The sequence below is a fragment of the Wickerhamomyces ciferrii genome, contig 00049 (assembly GCF_000313485.1).
Source record: "Wickerhamomyces ciferrii WGS project CAIF00000000 data, strain NRRL Y-1031 F-60-10, contig 00049, whole genome shotgun sequence".
NCBI lineage: Eukaryota > Fungi > Ascomycota > Saccharomycetes > Phaffomycetales > Wickerhamomycetaceae > Hansenula > Hansenula ciferrii.
This window is the reverse complement of record NW_011887691.1, coordinates 35,564-53,064: the sequence shown is the minus strand read 5'-3', so window position 1 is coordinate 53,064 and position 17,501 is coordinate 35,564. Positions and strand designations below refer to the sequence as shown.

General features: G+C 28.5%; 4 protein-coding genes across 4 annotated transcripts; 3 read left to right on the top strand and 1 right to left on the bottom strand.

Annotated features, from left to right (window-relative positions):
• Window positions 1-2,013: 2,013 nt before the first annotated feature.
• EIS1 (Eis1p) lies at window positions 2,014-4,266 on the bottom strand (the record flags this gene model as incomplete). Its single annotated transcript, XM_011277184.1, has 1 exon — window positions 2,014-4,266. The coding sequence occupies one exon, from the start codon at window positions 4,264-4,266 to the stop codon at window positions 2,014-2,016; it is 2,253 nt and encodes a 750-aa protein (XP_011275486.1).
• Window positions 4,267-5,065: 799 nt separating this feature from the next.
• BN7_2125 (stress-responsive transcriptional activator MSN2) lies at window positions 5,066-5,884 on the top strand (the record flags this gene model as incomplete). Its single annotated transcript, XM_011277183.1, has 1 exon — window positions 5,066-5,884. One exon carries the CDS (start codon window positions 5,066-5,068, stop codon window positions 5,882-5,884), a length of 819 nt encoding a protein of 272 aa, XP_011275485.1.
• A 1,057-nt stretch (window positions 5,885-6,941) lies between these two features.
• On the top strand, window positions 6,942-8,528 carry BN7_2124 (serine/threonine-protein kinase; the record flags this gene model as incomplete). The annotated part of the gene is made up of 1 exon (XM_011277182.1): window positions 6,942-8,528. The coding sequence occupies one exon, from the start codon at window positions 6,942-6,944 to the stop codon at window positions 8,526-8,528; it is 1,587 nt and encodes a 528-aa protein (XP_011275484.1).
• Window positions 8,529-14,268: 5,740 nt separating this feature from the next.
• MIH1 (putative tyrosine protein phosphatase MIH1) lies at window positions 14,269-16,358 on the top strand (the record flags this gene model as incomplete). Its single annotated transcript, XM_011277181.1, has 2 exons — window positions 14,269-14,513; window positions 14,654-16,358. The coding sequence occupies 2 exons, from the start codon at window positions 14,269-14,271 to the stop codon at window positions 16,356-16,358; spliced, it is 1,950 nt and encodes a 649-aa protein (XP_011275483.1).
• Between the last annotated feature and the right edge of the window lie 1,143 nt (window positions 16,359-17,501).

The following is a 17,501-nucleotide window of genomic DNA, read 5'->3' as shown; positions in this document are numbered from 1 at the left end:
TGCAGTTCATGAAATCATTTATCATATTAATTAATGTCCTGTTCAATTTGGGCTTTATATTTTAAACTTTAAAATCATAAATACACTATAGGATTGATAGTGGTTGATTAATGTACTTTAATAATTTCAAGTGATATAATCCTTATACTTATATAATATATAGTAATTTTATCACCTATAGTGATCACAGAAGCAATTATATCTGATATAAGTAATATATGGGCGTATCAGTTATAAACGATTGTATATAATATTGCACATGATTGACTTGCAGCTAAATTAGTTAAAATAAGCGCAATGTATATATATATATATATATTATCAATGGCTATAAGTTGGTATATTTATTGTGTCAAAATGCACTTACATGATCATCATCATCATCATCATCATCATCATCATCATCATCATCATCATCATCATCATCATCATCATCATCATCATCATCATCATCATCATCATGATTATTTCATTATTTACCCTGCAAATATTATATTTTTGCGATTTCGACGACAGAATCTCGAATTATAAAAAAAAATATAATAACTTCTACAACCTACACTCTTAAGCATGTTTTTTGTCTTAATCTTGTGGTAATTTTTCAGTATTGCTTTATTGTTGGAGATGCACATATTAGCACCTGTATCGATGATGAATGTTTCATGATTAATTATTGGACAAAATTTTATCGTTCATGATGAATTACTCTGGACTCTCATTACCAATTATTGAAAAGTACTAAAATCAATCAACCTGTTTTGATTAATGAATATCAAGAATATAGTTGATTTTAAATACAAAGAACAAAACATAATTTTGAATTAGGTGTATTCAATATGATCTTTATAAAAGGTCTTATTATTGATCATCTAGTTGAATTAATTATGCGTTAAATAATTTTGATAATTGAAGAACAATGTAGTTAGTTCAATTCATAACTATTCGAGTCTAATTACGTACAATCCAACCCATGAGAACAATACAATCCATAAACTATTATATAATATTCAAGCCAGCTCAAGAGTCAAGAGTTATAAAACACGTAATTTTCTTCAAAAAACACGCTTAATCTCCACACATTTGCTTATCTATACAAATACAAATGTGTAAAGATAAACAAACAAAATCAAAACAAATGTGGTATAAACCGAAAGCTCCAAATTTATATAAAAAGGTAAACAATTAATGAATTTTAAGATAATATCACGTACACTTGATCATTCATATAAAGATGTTATTGTTGGTACTTAATCTTAATTTTTTTAGTGGACTGGTGTTAAGTATTTAATGTCATGGTATTGATATTCTACTTCAGATTTGATTTGTTAATAGAGATGGAATATTGTATATATTCAGACTGTTATATATTAACATGGACTGATATTATATATTGCTTCTTTACAGAGGTTATATGTGGGTAAGTATGACAACTTATAATATATAAGATCAGAATTATTAACGACCCAAGTATACTGCAGATATAATTATCAAGTCATGATTAATTAATACAAGGAAGAATCAAAATTATAGGAGATGTATTCAATATGGTTTGAAAAGACCTTAGTGTTGATCATCTTTAATATATATTGATTTAATTTTTTGCAATTTAATGTTAAGTTGTAGTCATATGTACAACTATATCGATGAGATCATTCACTCATTATATTAATGGTCTAGCTAATCATTGATCATGACATCTTCCTCATCATATCAATCTATAATATAATTTCTAATTCATATCGACAATTAATTAACTATTATAATAATTAGCTACATCAATCATACATGGCCTTACTCAAAATATTCAATATTTAATTTAATTCATATAATTATACAATAAACTTATAAAAAACACACATGATTAATCTTTAAAGATTTTAAATGAATGTAATAACACATATAAAAAAACAGATATAATAAAACAAAATAAAACAAACTTTAAAAAAAGTAGAAATCAGAAAATCAAAGAAATCAAATTATAATAAAAGTCTTTATTTGAGGTTCTGTGATTAATTAAAACTCTTCTTTAAAAAAACTTTTATGTTTATCATCAACACTTAAATCTTGAGTTGAATCACTAACATTTGTACCAGTTGCAGTTCCTGTAGCAGTTCCAGTAGCAGTTCCAGTAGCAGTACCTTCATCAGCTTCAACTTCTTTATCATTTGAACCTTGAGAAAACCCTGAAAATGTCTTTTTTAATTCAGGTTTATCGATTGATGATTGATTTAATTCTGTTGGGATTGAAACTTCACCTGTTCCGGTGATTATAGTTTTTGGTAATTCAGTTGAACCTGTGGTGGTACCTTTTGGTAATTCTGACTTAGTTTCAGTGATTGTACTAGTTTTTGGCAATTCTGATTTAGTTTCACCAGTTGTAACTGACTTTTCACCAGCTGTTCCAGCTGGCTCAACTGATTTCTCACCAACTGTACCAGTTTGTTCAACTTCAATTGGTAAAATTTCATTAATTTCCCTTTCTTGTTCCAAAACTTCAATTTTAGTATTTTCCAATTCCAATTCTAATTTTAATTTTTCATTTTCATAAATCGCTTTTTCTTTTTCTAATTCAGCTTGTTTTACAAGAGCTTGAGCTTCAAATTCATTTGTTTTTTGCAAAGCAATATCAGCTTCAATTTTTTTTAATTCAGATTCTTTAATTAATTTTTCTTGTTCTGTTGATGATTCCTCAATTTCTAGCTTAAGGGATTCTAATTTTTTAATTGAAGATTCTAATTCTAATTGAGAATTTTTTAAAAGATTTTTAGCATTTTCTGTATTTGAAATTTGAGAATTTGTTATAGTTTCAATTGCTAACTTTTCTTCATTTAATAAAGTTAATTTATCTTTCTCAATTTTTAATTTTTCTAAAATTGGAGCTAATTTTAAATCTCTTTCTTCTTGAGCAGCTTTCAATTCTTGATCTCTTTGTTTTTTAGCTTCATTTGTTTCTTTATCAATACGATCTTGTTCAAATTGTTGTTCAGCTAATAATTGTTGTTTTTTAGAATCTTCTTCAGATTTTTTAGAATCTAATATTGATTGATGTTTAGTTAATTCATCTTTTTTAGCTTTTTCTAATGCTAATTTAGCATCTTTTAATTTTTGTTTTTCTTCAGCTAATTCTTGTTTTCTTTGTAATTTTGCCTCATTTTTTAATCTTTTTTCATCCATTTTTTTAGTTTGTTGTTCAATTTTGAAACGACGTTCCTTGTTTAATTGTTCTTGTTTTTGTTTATTTAATTCAGCATCACGATCTCTTTGTAATTTTGCTTTGGAATTAATATCTTCTAAAACAGGATTAACAATCTTGGAAGCAATTGCATCTAATTCTTCTTGAGACATGAATAAACCACCACCTAAATCAACTTTACCCAGGGTGGTTGATCTATTTTCATATTTTTGTTTAGCTAATTCAATAGCTTTTGCATTGAATTCCGGGTTAAGGAATAAATCTTTTTCACCCAAGTTTTTATCAATACCAGATAATGTATGATCAGCATTTAATCTTGCCTGAGCTAAAACTTTTGGATCAACTAAAGAATTACGATAAACTGCAGTAGCTTCTAAATTTGGATCAACTTGAACAGGTTTATTTTGAGAAGCTAAAGCACCAACAGCGGCAAAAGATTGTAAATTTGAAGAATGATTTTTTGAAGAATCAAGACCTAATCTTGAAGAATCTCTTTCTGGATTAATTCTTGAATTAATTAAAGATTGAGCTCTAGTTTTGGAGACTGTTGATAATTTATCAATATTTAATGAAGTATGTGAGTTGGAAGTACCATTTCTTATAGCATCAAATTCATATAATGAAGATAAATTTGAAGAAGCAATTGATTTTGAACCTTTTGAAAGGACACTTGAAGCAGCAGCATTAGAATTTGTAAAATCAGTTTTCTGTAATTCATGTTTCAGAGATTTAGCATTCAGGGCAGCACTTGTAGCTTCATTATCAACTTGATCCTTGGTCCATCTTTTTGGAGCAGTATCTTTTCTAGCAAATAAAGCAGCAGTTTGAGCATCAGTATGAATTTCTCTCTTATAAGGATGAATTGATAAATCTGAGTTTGTGGCTAATAAAGCAGCAGTATCACTTGCCCCATTTGATGATGGAACACCAATTGAATTTGTGGTTGGATTATTATAAATACCATATTTTAATTTAGCCTTGTATAAAGCTTCAGGAGAAAGGGGTTTTCCATCAGTTTGATATACTGAGGATGTTTTAGATTTGGATGATAGTTGGGAATTAGCAAAAGACATGGTTGATTAGTCTATCCAATAACTAATAGTTGATATTCAATTATAGTCAATAGTCAATGGTTTGAATATATTGCTAAAAAAGCTCATCAATTTCAATTTCAGCGGTTAAATTTAAAATGAATATTAATTTCATATTATTACATAAGCGATTAGTCACTAAGTGTGGGAGTGGTGTTCCCAATGCGGTAATTGTGGTTGTGTTCCTAATTGGGTAAAGTAATGACAATTGGATACACATGAATAAACAGATGAACTAATAGAATAGTAGACATGGTTGTATTGTTATTGGTGTAGTAGTATAGTGTTAGTGCAGTGTAGTGTATATTGTATTAGATACTACTTGTGTTAGAACTCTGTTGTATTGTTGTTGTGTAATTGTGTTGTACTTTCTTGTCATTGTGGGTGCACTGTGTGGGTGATAAGAAATAACTCATAACAAATAGTGATACAATACATGGAATACTTAATAGAATAGAATACAATACATAATACAATACAATATAATATATAATATATAATACAATACTATGAACTCTATTCTACACTATATAGTATCTCTTTCCTCTCAATTACTTCTTTATTTCTTCTTATTGGCAGGTTTTCCCACCTTCGTAGTTTCATTTCTCCATTGTGCATTATCCATTATCCGATTGGAAAACCCGAAAATCAAACCACTTTGAATAACACAACCATTACATTACACCATTATCAACTATACAATCACTACAATCACTTATTACATTACACTGGCTACTACCCATTGCATCCATCCATCACCTAGTACCTACAAAAGATCATAATGTCCACTCTACATGAATTTGATTATGAACCTGAATCAATTGATTCTTTTAATCCATTAATTAATCAATCAAATCAATCAATTAATCAAATTGATAATATGTATGAATTATTATTACAAAATAATAATAACAATGATCAAGATGATCAATCTTCAATCAATTCAATGAATTTTGATAATTATAAATATTCTTTCCCAAATTCAAGTGTTTCATCAATCATTCCAAATAACAATACAACCACCACAATTAATCCAAAAAAATTAAATTCAAGAACAAATTCAATTGATATAAATTTTAATTTAAATTTAAATGATGAAGGTCCATTAGATCAAAATGATAATAACAAGTCAAATTGGTTAATGAATGAAGAATTTAAAAATGCAATTGCAACTTGGATAAATCAAAATGAAAAATCAAATACCACCACTACTAAAAAATCAAAATCAAATTCAATATCATATCCTTCTCTAAATTATCAAAAAACTTCAATAACAAAAAGAAGAAAATCAGATTCAATCATACCACAATTCCCAACAACTTCATCATCATCATCATCATCAACTCCTTCATCATCATCTTCATTAATTCCTGAAACTTCATCAATCATATCAATAAACCAAGAATTTAATGAATTAGATGAAGATGCAAAACCTTTTAAATGTGAAGAATGTCCTAAAGCTTTTAGAAGATCTGAACATTTAAAAAGACATTTTAGATCAGTTCATTCAAATATTAGACCATTTCCTTGTAAATTTTGTGAAAAAAAATTTAGTAGAAGTGATAATTTAGCTCAACATTTGAGGACTCATAAACATTAAGAATTTAATTCCTAGCGGAATTAAATTCACAATTATATCAATCCCTAAATTACTATAAGATAAATAACAAATTACAATTTAAATTTCGTTAATAAATAACAAATTACAATCCCGTATAGGGATTGAAATTACAATTGAATTGCTATAAACTATAAGATGAATGACAAATTATAATTTGAATTTCTGAAAGGAATTTAAATTGGAATTGAGTAGATCAATCCCGCCAGGGATTGAATTGAATATTGCTATGAGATGAATTACAAAGCTCAATTCTGAATAGAATTGGAATTGAATTGAATTCAATCCCGCCAGGGATTAATATTAAATGAAATTGACATAAGATAAATTACAAAATACAATTCCTTGGAATTGGAATTGAATATAAATGAATATCACAATTCAATTCAATATGATGCTATGAATTATTACTTGCTAGGAAACCAAATTGGTTACTATTTATTTTCACTTCTTCAAATGGCTATTAATAATAATAATTGCTATGTATATTTTTTTTGGTTTTAAATTGTTAATATAAATCAAAATATTATTGAATAAATGAAATTGTAGTTCAATATATGGATATTTCGGTAGGATCGGTGGTTTTAATTGGAAATTTAGGCTATGATTATATGGAAAACTAGGAAAATAGGTGAACCAACCACCTAAAATTCATTAGAGCTATCAATACCTTCATAATTTCAATAAATAACCATAAATTAATATATAAATCATATATTTCAATATAAATTTCAAATGTTTATATGTTTACATAATCAAAAAGAAAAAAATTCAACCAAACAATAAAAAAATTGAATTTTTGAATTTTTGAATTTTCACAAGACACTTTTAAAAAAATAAAAATAAAAAAATTGAGATTTTGGTGATTTTATATTATTGGTGTTTTTATCATATAATAATAAATTTTTATAGAAAATAAGGGTTGAATATTGTTTTCAATAACAAAAGGGGCATATTTGTCCTGTGATACAACATACAATACAAAGATATAACATACAATACACAGATATTAAGGGTACATATACACGTCATTCCCACCATGACTATTGATAATTCAAATATACCAACAACAAATGAAGTTAATTTAACAAAAGATATAAATACAGGTGAAAAATTCCTTAATCAATATAAATTATTATCAAAATTAGGTAATGGTCATAATGGTAAAGTTTACTTAGGTTTAAATATTGAAAATGATAAATATTATGCTATAAAGGAAATTTCAAAAATTTCAAAAGTTACAATATTAAATAAAAATCCAAATAATCAAATTAAAAAAATTAATAATGAAATAAATATAATGAAATTAATTATTAAACATCCCAAAATTATGAAATTATATGAAATTTTAAATGATGATAAATTTAATAAAATTTTCCTTATATTAGAATATTGTTCCAAGGGTGAATTAAAATTTGGTATAAATCATAAATATTCAATTAATTCAATTAAAGATATAATGAGAGATATTGTTCTTGGTTTAGAATATTTAAATGGGATAGGTATAATACATCGTGATATAAAACCTTCAAATTTATTAATAAATCATGATAATTTTATTAAAATTAGTGATTTTGGTATAAGTTTAAATAAATTTCAAATTAATGACACTAGTGACTTGAAATCAAATGAAAATTTTGGTACTCCAGCTTTTTCACCACCAGAATTATGTAATGGTTCAAATTTTAATAAAATTGATTCAAAATGTGATATTTGGTCCTTAGGGATTACAATTTATTGTCTTTATTATCAAAAATTACCATTTAATGGGAATAATGAATATGAATTATTTAATGAAATTATTAATAATGATTTGAAATTTCCGGAAAATAGTGATCCTGAATCTCTTGTGTTGAATGATTTATTATTAAAAATGTTGAACAAAAATCCTGGCAAGAGATATTCAATTCATGATGTTAAATCTCATGAATTTTTAAATTCAAATTTAGATCATGAATCTAAACTGCAATTTATGAAATTTAATGAATATTATCTATTTAAAAGAGAATCAAATGTTTCAAATTTTGCAAAATCTTCATCAAAAAATTCTTCATCAAATACAACTTTAAATAAATTTAAATCAATATTTACAAGAAAATCTTCAATTTCCAAAAATAACAATAATACATCATCAACAAGTTCATTACCTGTTGATAATACAGTAGAAAAAGAAGTCCCAATTCAATTACAACCTCATCATCAACAGCCTACAACTTCTTCAAACTTACAAACATCATCAAATTCAGTACCTAATTCATCAACATCAACAAAAGAATCTTCAACACCATTCCCACCATCAATAAATCAACCAACAAAAACAAACCCATTTTTATTAACAAGACCACCAATAAAATCTTCAAATTCTCAAATTGCATCATCAACAAATTCATTAAATTTAAATTCTTTATTAAAATCTAAAAAAGATGTCCCGAATTATTTAGATGATTCTACATTTTTTCAAAGTGTTGATAGTGATTATTCAAGTGAAGATTCTGAAAGTAATGATGATGATGATGATAAATTAATTTATAATGATGTTGAAGATACTTTAAGTATAAGAATTGGTCCAAAAAGACAAGCTAGTTCTTTACAAGTTAAAAGTGTTAATGAATATTTAGGTCTGTGATAAATACTTACCTACCTTTTTTGCTATGTTTCTTGTTTTTTCTTATTTAATTTTTTAATACTTTTTTTTGCATTGGTTTTTTTTTTTTGGATAATAATATAGTTGTTATATATTATGGTAGGGAGTTGGATTTAATTTTTTTTTTTGGATATATAGAGAATACTTAACAATTTAGAATATATCTAGATATTAGATTAAAAAGGTATATGTAGCGTATATGAATCCCGAATATGACCATCAATTAATTGAATCATGCTACAATTCCAAAATGTAAAGCTCACATATGATCATGATATAAGTTGATTATAATTACAGTAGGATGTATATACTATATGAAGTCGATCAGAAATAGTAGTCATGGTTTTATACTTGTACTTAATAAAATGTTATGTTAAGTAAGTTTCCATATCGGCATTCCAAATCATAAACCTATACTTACATTGGGAATGATAATAAAGAATAAGCTTTGAAGATTAAAAATTCCAATGGAATGTTAAAAACCATTTAGTAATTTGATTGAAAGACCATATGATTGGTTTCAAGCTTTAAAGAAGGTCTTAACAATTTGATTGAATGGATTTAAGTGGGTTTAAACTTTGGACGTTGTAGATCTTTGTTATGATAATCTGGAGTAAACTTATATACGTATTAATGAATCTAACTTTTTGAGTATCATCCGCAATTGTTCTATATTTGTAAGCGCTAGATATGTTATATCTGTATAGTTGATCTATTTGTATATTGGCGGTATAATATTGACGTTTATAAATACAACTTTTTGATCAATTAATATTGAAAATTCTTTATATACGTGTATAAGCTCATGATTGGAATTATGTTCTAATAAACAAGAATCTAAGATGATGATAGAATATACAATTAAACCGATCATGATTGATAACCTAGTATGACATTTGTTTATCTTGTATAATTTGAATTCACTATATTCAACTTTGTCTACGATACATTAAGCCGATGGAAGAAAAATGAATGTAATATTAAATCAATATCGATAAAGTAATGTAAAAACAAATTTACACAGATAATGAGTTATATTAAACATGACAAAATGACTAATTATAATGAATAATCAGTCATTTGAGTCAATATAATTGAAAACAGTGATCAAGCGTTCTGTTTTGTATACTGGTATCAATTTATGCTCAAAAATAAAAAAATGGAGATTCTGCCAGCGTCAATGTTAGATGTTGTGAAGATTTATGATGCAAATTGAAGCCAAACTCTTTTTGGCCAAATGTCCCAAATAATCTATGGATTGAAATTAAAATCGATGTTATTATCCATCTGACGATTAGTGTGTGGTTGTATTATGTATATAAAAGATACAAGATAGGCTTTCTTAAAGAAATTTCCAGCGCTGAATTTATACGTCGCTAAATATTTAATTTGCGCGAAAACAATAACAATTTCTGAAAATTATTTAAAAGTTTCTATATATTTCTACCACAGCTTATACTACAATCAAGATTCATAAATTCTAGTTCTTTCAAACTGGTACATTTCAATTTAACACGCAATATCAGTAGTTTAACCGCTACGGTCTACTATATAATAATGCCCGTGATCTGATCTAACGTTTCAATATCAAGCCTCAAATTTAAGGTAAAACCGATATCATACAAAATTCACAGATCTGTATCTGGTGTTAAATATCGTATGCACAGGTAAGCTTGAACTAATCCATCAATCTTACTTTGATTGCATTTTACTGGTTACTCGTTGTTGTTGTTGTTCAACTTTCAACTTTAAACCTTGATCTCATCAACTTTTAAAGCATCACGCGCATAGCTAGTGGTCTGTTTAAATTACTTCGTAAGTTGCACATTAACTTAAAATATGCGTACTTAGTTGTGGAGCATATCATCATCCTGTGAAGCCGATTAGACCCATGCTCCCATTGGCTCATGTCTTCACTTTCAAATCAATTATCAAGCAGGTTTGTTTATTCTTCCAGGTTCCTTCGTGAAATTTTCATGCAGTTTGAAATTTTGTTGATCTGTTGATGCAATAGAAGGTAAACAAAGATGCACCGGATTAGGAAAGAAACATCTACCTAATCAAGGATCTATAACAGTAGACTAGGAAGTTGTGTATGGTTTGAAAGTTGATAAGTACCTGTTCAACATGGCCATCTTGGTTAACTCATACCTTCGATGTTGATTGCATATCGATGCTTTTCAAATACCGTGGTGTCTTATAAATTACTGAACCCTGTTTGAGCATTCATAAACCTTTACTTTTATGAGATGAAACATCAACGGCTAGATCAGGTGCTTTAAGTTAATAGACATCAATCAAGATTCAACCATCTTCATCTTGTGTCTACTCTAATTGATTGTCTCAAGTCTCAAGACTTGTAGTGTTTGATCTATTGTTTATAATTGTTGGTGTTTTTCATATGTTTGTTTTTGTTTCAACTTTCAAGGTATAAAGAGCTCGTGGGCCGTGGATAGAGCTACTCAAAGACACCCAACGCTGTACAGTGTACACACTACACAGGTAAACAGCCACTGTTTGGAAGTAGGAACTTGGAGAACCGAAGTTATCGAAGTAAAGATACGAAGGGAATTCTCATCAAATGCTCTTCTTCGCCTCTGTATCAATTCTTCAAGTTCAAAGATATGCAATAGAATTTGAAACAAACTTTACGTGCTGATCTAAAGTATCTAAATCATGAAATTGTTTACAGGCTCTGAAACTTGTAAGCTGTATATGAAAAATTATAGTTGATCTGTATTCAAATTCTCCACCTACCTACCTACCTACAATTTTATCTTCCTTCACTTCAGCAGCTAGCCCACAGTGCGCACTTTCATGACAGGCGTTATCATTCTAACTTATATACCTTATACCTGTATCTATCTTATGTCAATTCAACAACATGACATGACAAACAAAAGATAAGATCATCATTTTTAGTGTATGTATCTCCTCTTTGTTCTCATTTGCAATGTAAGTCATAATTTTAATGAACTAGTGCACTAATCGTCAAAAACTATTGGAATGATGTTTCCGATCTATAAAGTATACTGGAAACTGGAAAGTTGAATCATATATTGTGACATCATATATCTGATAAAGATCAAAATTACAGGTCTAATTAAATGTCACAAATTGATCCATAAGTTTTCTAAATAATATCAATCTGAGCATTTACTAAATCAAGTTTATCTCCACATTCTAGAAAAGGTCCTTACACTATGTACAATATAAGTACCAGCGTCAATCTGTAGTTTACACTAACATTCAAACTCAGAGTACAATTTGTTAAGCCTTAATTATTGATCATCTGTAACCAAATTATTTCTCTACAAAGCTTGATAAAGGTTTAAAACTGTACCTGATCAACCTATTTACGCTCAAAATCATGTAAAACAAACCTGAGCTAGAGGTTAATTCTACTCGATGATCAGAATTTGTGCCTAAGGCTCCATATATAGTGTTCAATTGTTTAAATATAGATATGTTATAAGATCAAACAACCTTGAGGATCTTTACCAAGATCAAGTTATAAATCATAATGGTTTAACCGATTCCGTGGGGTTGATCTTTAGCATATGCTCATATGGTGATGTTGTATGTCTATTGTTAAGCGCGTTCAAAATAATTTAATCTAAATTTGGTGAATTAAATGGTGGAGAACATAGTATAGGCCTGTGTGCAGTGGTAAACTAGTTGAGTAGATTCATTGCTAATTAATTTCATAGTTCGTACTTTAAAGTTTAGACTAGCTGTACTAGTACTACGTACAATTTGTTGTGGTTTTGATTATTTTTGGTAGGTATCGTTACCTAAAATATACAAAATAACGTTCCATTGATAAAGTTTTATAGACTTATATGATCATAAGTTGCTAAACCTTCAGTCTAAAATTAAGTCATAGTACTCTAAATTGAAGAGTGACACCATTTGGTTAGATGTTGATCTAATCGCAAGCTTTATTTGACATATTCGATAAGTTTCTAAATATTTTGGTGATGTTTACAAATTTCCTATAGAGTTCTAGGCAGAAACTACACGCCTGAAGGCTTAAATCTGAGCCTATTCTATTATGGGTGCCAGTCCAAAACCCTGCCTAGTACTACCCTAGCTCAGATCTTCCTACTCTCTGCCTACTACCTAGCCTTATCCCCCAAGCCAGTTCTGCTTAGCGCTCTGCCTAGTGCTATGCCTAGTGCTATGCCTAAACTTTGCCTAAACTCTGCCTAAACTCTGCCTAGGGCTTAGTATTACAGTACTGCCGGAGATGTCAGAAAGATCACCAGGGGCTTGGAACAGTAGCACTAAACTTACACAAAGCTTGATAAGCCATGTAAATTTATATCGCCCTAAAATATAGAACTCTTATAGATCTTGGGCTGTAAGGGTATGAGTAAAGAACCTGATAAGATCAAGCATTTAAACCTTGTTACCATTGATCATATCTTCTAGAAGAAGCACCCATAATTGTTTATTAATACGTTACTAGGATTTAAAAAACCGTATATCCTATTTAAGCTTGTCAAGCTCTAAAAATCATCTCTTGAATTATCGAATTGGAAATAAGGTTTCCTAAACCATCACGAACAACTACGAAAGTTAAAACTGTATGCAAGATTTGGCTAAAATCTTTTAAAATGGATCAGAATTGTTTCCTGAAAAGTTCACTCGCATCTTCCCCATTGCTTAATCCGGTAAAACATCAATAAGATTGATTACTGTTTTAGGACAACTTGCTCACATAAATTCTGCATAAAACCATGGAAACTAAATGTATAAATCTGCAATTTACAAATTGCCAAATTTTGGTATAGGATTTTAAAAAATTGGTTAAACAAATTAGTAAAACTTTGAGGCAACATTAAAACATCAAGTACATGAAACCCGTTAAGAAGCTGAGCTGTGGGTACCGTGTTTGCGCTGATTTAATTTTTTACAAATTTGGCGTTTTTCATGTTTTAATTGAGGTGTGTGTGTGTACTTTTCCAATGTAGTAGATGAAACAGAGATGCAAAAAGCAATATCGAGTAGTAAACATTTCAAATTTGAAATCGATGGTCCTTTTTAAATAAAGACTTTCCTTTAATTTCAATTATCATCAATTCTTTCACAAAAGCTGAAGCTCTTTTAATACTTTGACTATTATTTCATATACATCTAAGGATACCCAAACCCTATTGAGTCTCGACTCTCGGCCCACTTAACTGCAATACATTTCAAGTACGCATTTACTCGTCGTTCGCTGTTGATCTACATACCCTATTCAAAAAAAAATTGAACTCATACTAGCAGTTTTGTGTTACTCTGGAGAAATAAACCATTTCCAATTTCCAATTAATTATACACCGCATAACACATACATTTTTATTAGGAACAGATTGATTTTTTCTATTGCCCTTGAACATCTTTCCAGGTCAAAAAAAATTGAAAAAGGCAGTTCCGCAAATACAGCAAAGGAAAAGAAAACTCAACTTTATATCAACTTAGGGTTTTTAGTATTCACATTATATTCTGAATCAATTCAAATATTTTAGGTTTTGTTCTAAATTTAATTATTTTAAAGATTTTAATCTTTTTACAAAATTCAATTTTCACTTTCATTCTTTTACATTATAATAATTCAACACAAAATCAGGAGAACATATCGAAAGGAAAATTTATACCCCTGAACATCCATTCATTAATATTTTCAAGATCAAGATCATTACACGAATAATTATACAATACATTCGCTTTCATTATGGATATTGATTCACCAGTGCAGAGTAATAATAACTCTCTTTTAAAGAATATTGAATCTTACTTTGGCAATTCACCAGATTCCCCATCATTAACTAAGAATCTATTCAAAAAGAAATCATCCAAACCAAAACCATTGGCTACAAAGAACCTGAATACATTGTTCGATCTGCAAAAAGAATCTAAATTTGATTCTCCTACATCAACATTAGCTGCTGATTTAAGTGAGAACTTCCATATTCAAGAGTAAGTTTTAATTTGAATTCTGATAGTTTGTTTTTTTTTGTGACATATAAAACTTTTGATGGCAAAAAAAAAATTTAAATCAGTATCCAACAATGGAGAGAAAATATACTAACAATGTTAACCAACAGGTCACAATTGAGACAAATACCTACCCCTAAGAGATCGCTTCTGTTTGACGATGACTCCAGCATAGGCCAATTCAGTTTCGAAGTTGACCCAGATATGGATTATTCACCAAGTGTCACCAAATTATCAAAACCTCCAAGCGCCAGACCAAAACTACACAATGATTCAAATAACTCTTCAAGAACCACCTCAAACCTTTCAATTTCCTCCATCAACTCTATTTCTTCTGTCTCTAGTTCAGATACCATATCATCAAATTCACAACAATTGACCAAACCAAGAAAACAACTAAGAAGAGCTAAAACAAGTATATCAAACACAACAAGATTATTACACTCATACAGCGCTTCGAATATCAACTTACCAAAATCAAATTTCAATGTTGATGATGATGAACAAGACTTAACAATTACAAATGAATTGGAAAATGACACAATGATGATGAACAATAACTCAAGTAATCTGGATTTCTTATGTGTTCCATCACCAATTGCAGAAAGATCATTGAATTTAGATGACTTGGAAGATGATACCAATAATACAGCTCATGAAAACTTTCTTAATGCTGGATTAAATAAAAGAGAAATTGGTTCACCTCTGCAAAAAAGACCCATTAAATCAAAAGTTCGTCGTACACATTCTATGTTTTACTCCAAGAAGGAAATCACTGATACAACAAATATGTTTGGTAATCTGATGACTACAAAATCACCAATCAATAAACTAAGCAATGATCAATTTGATGGTTCTGTTTTATCCAATTCTAATTTAGAAAAATCAAAAATTGAAACATTTAATGTTAAAAATGATTTGATTCCAAGAATTAAAGTTGAAACTTTATGTAAAATTTTAGATGGACATTACAAAGATTCATTTGATGAAGTTCTGATTGTGGATTGTAGATTCCAATATGAATATCAAGGTGGTCATATCAATGGTGCTGTTAATGTTTCATCTCAACAAGAATTGGAAGAAAAATTTTTAAACGAAAGAAGAAAATCAAATAACTTTTTGGAAACTGATAACAATAAAAATACTTTAATTGTTTTCCATTGTGAATTTAGTTCCTATAGAGGTCCATTAATGGCTAGTCATTTAAGAACATGTGATCGTAATAAAAATCAAGATAACTATCCACATTTAGATTATCCAGATATTTTAGTCTTAGAAGGTGGTTATAAATCATTTTTTGACTTACAAAGTCATAGATGTTATCCACAAAAATATGTTGAGATGAATGATAATAATCATAAAAATGCTTGTGAAGTTAATTTAACAAGATTTAGAAGAGATTTAAAAAGAGCAAGTTCTCATGGAAGTTTAAGTTTCAGTTCATCAGGATCATTATCATCTTCTTCATTATCATCTTCATCTACAGGTGCACCAACACATACAAGATTACCACATAGAAGAACAATGACTTCAATAAATTTTCAAAGAAGACCAAGTTTGAAAACCACTTCTTTAGATTTTTCAAGATCTTCATTAGATTTAGTTACAGATGAATCAGAAAAGGAAAATGAAATTGATTTATCATCTGATGATATTAAACCTCCTGAAAGAATGAATTTTGGTTTCAAATTTCCAATTTCAAAACCACTTGAAGCATTACAACATTCATCAACACCAGCAGTTCCAACTACAAATTCATTGAATGAAGACACCCCAATCCCAGCTCAAAAAAAGAAGCTGTCAAGAGCTTTCACATATGCTATGTGAGAATATCAACAATTTTTAATTGCATTAGATGGTTGAACTCGTGATTTCATAATTTTAATTTATTTAATTCAAATTTCATCATATCATTACATCAAATTTAATATCTCCAAAAAATGAGCTTGTCAAAAATTTTGCATACATTGAGAATCAACTTTTTAATTTTTAATTGACTTGTCTAGCTGGACTAGAAAGCATTTACATCTCAATCACAATAATCCAATTGATATTTAATAAATTAATCAACCTTTTGAATCAATCCTCTTTTTTGCTTATGAAGTAAATTATTAAATTATGTTTCATTTGAAGTCCCATCACATTTTTATAATTTGATCTTATATATAAGATCAGTACTTTGTGTTGATTTATTTATAATTTTTTAATGCCTAATGTCTAATGACCCGTTTTAATTAAATTATTGTAGATCATCTTCTGATTCAATCTAGATCGAAATCTAATTATATGAAAAATTTTGAACTATCTAAGTCAAAATTAAAAATACCTTCACATATTAGAGTCATCAAAGCATCAACTACTAGAGACAAATTAACCTTCAGCATCTATGATGATGCAAAGATTTTCCAAATAACGAAATAAAGAACCTTTGTTCATCAAGAATAGAATTTAATACAGTTTCATGAGATTAAAGTGCTATGGTATTTCAGCAAAAATTACCTGGATCAAACTTTAAGTATAATCAGTAAAAAATTTATATGCTTTCTGAAACATCAAAAACCGCTTATTTTATTCAAGACTTCCTAAGTTATAACTATTTACTTCATATATCAGGTAACATTCTTATATTCAAAATTAACACTCATAAAAGCAAAAAAAAGCGATTTTTGTGCCAAAATGGCAAAAAGATGATTTCGCCCAGGATCGAACTGGGGACGTTCTGCGTGTTAAGCAGATGCCATAACCTACTAGACCACGAAACCACTTGTTGAGTTTTAAAATTTTTCCGGCTCTCACGTCATGATTTTCCCGGACTTTTGCGCCTTCCAAAAATTTTGATTTTAGCGGCTTAAATGACCCAAATAGAAAACTAATTTTGAAGCTTTATTCGAAGCTTTAAGCTTTATACTTTCAGCTGGAGTGTAAGTTATATTAATTTCGGCAGTTTTGTTTTAAAAAAAAAATAATTAA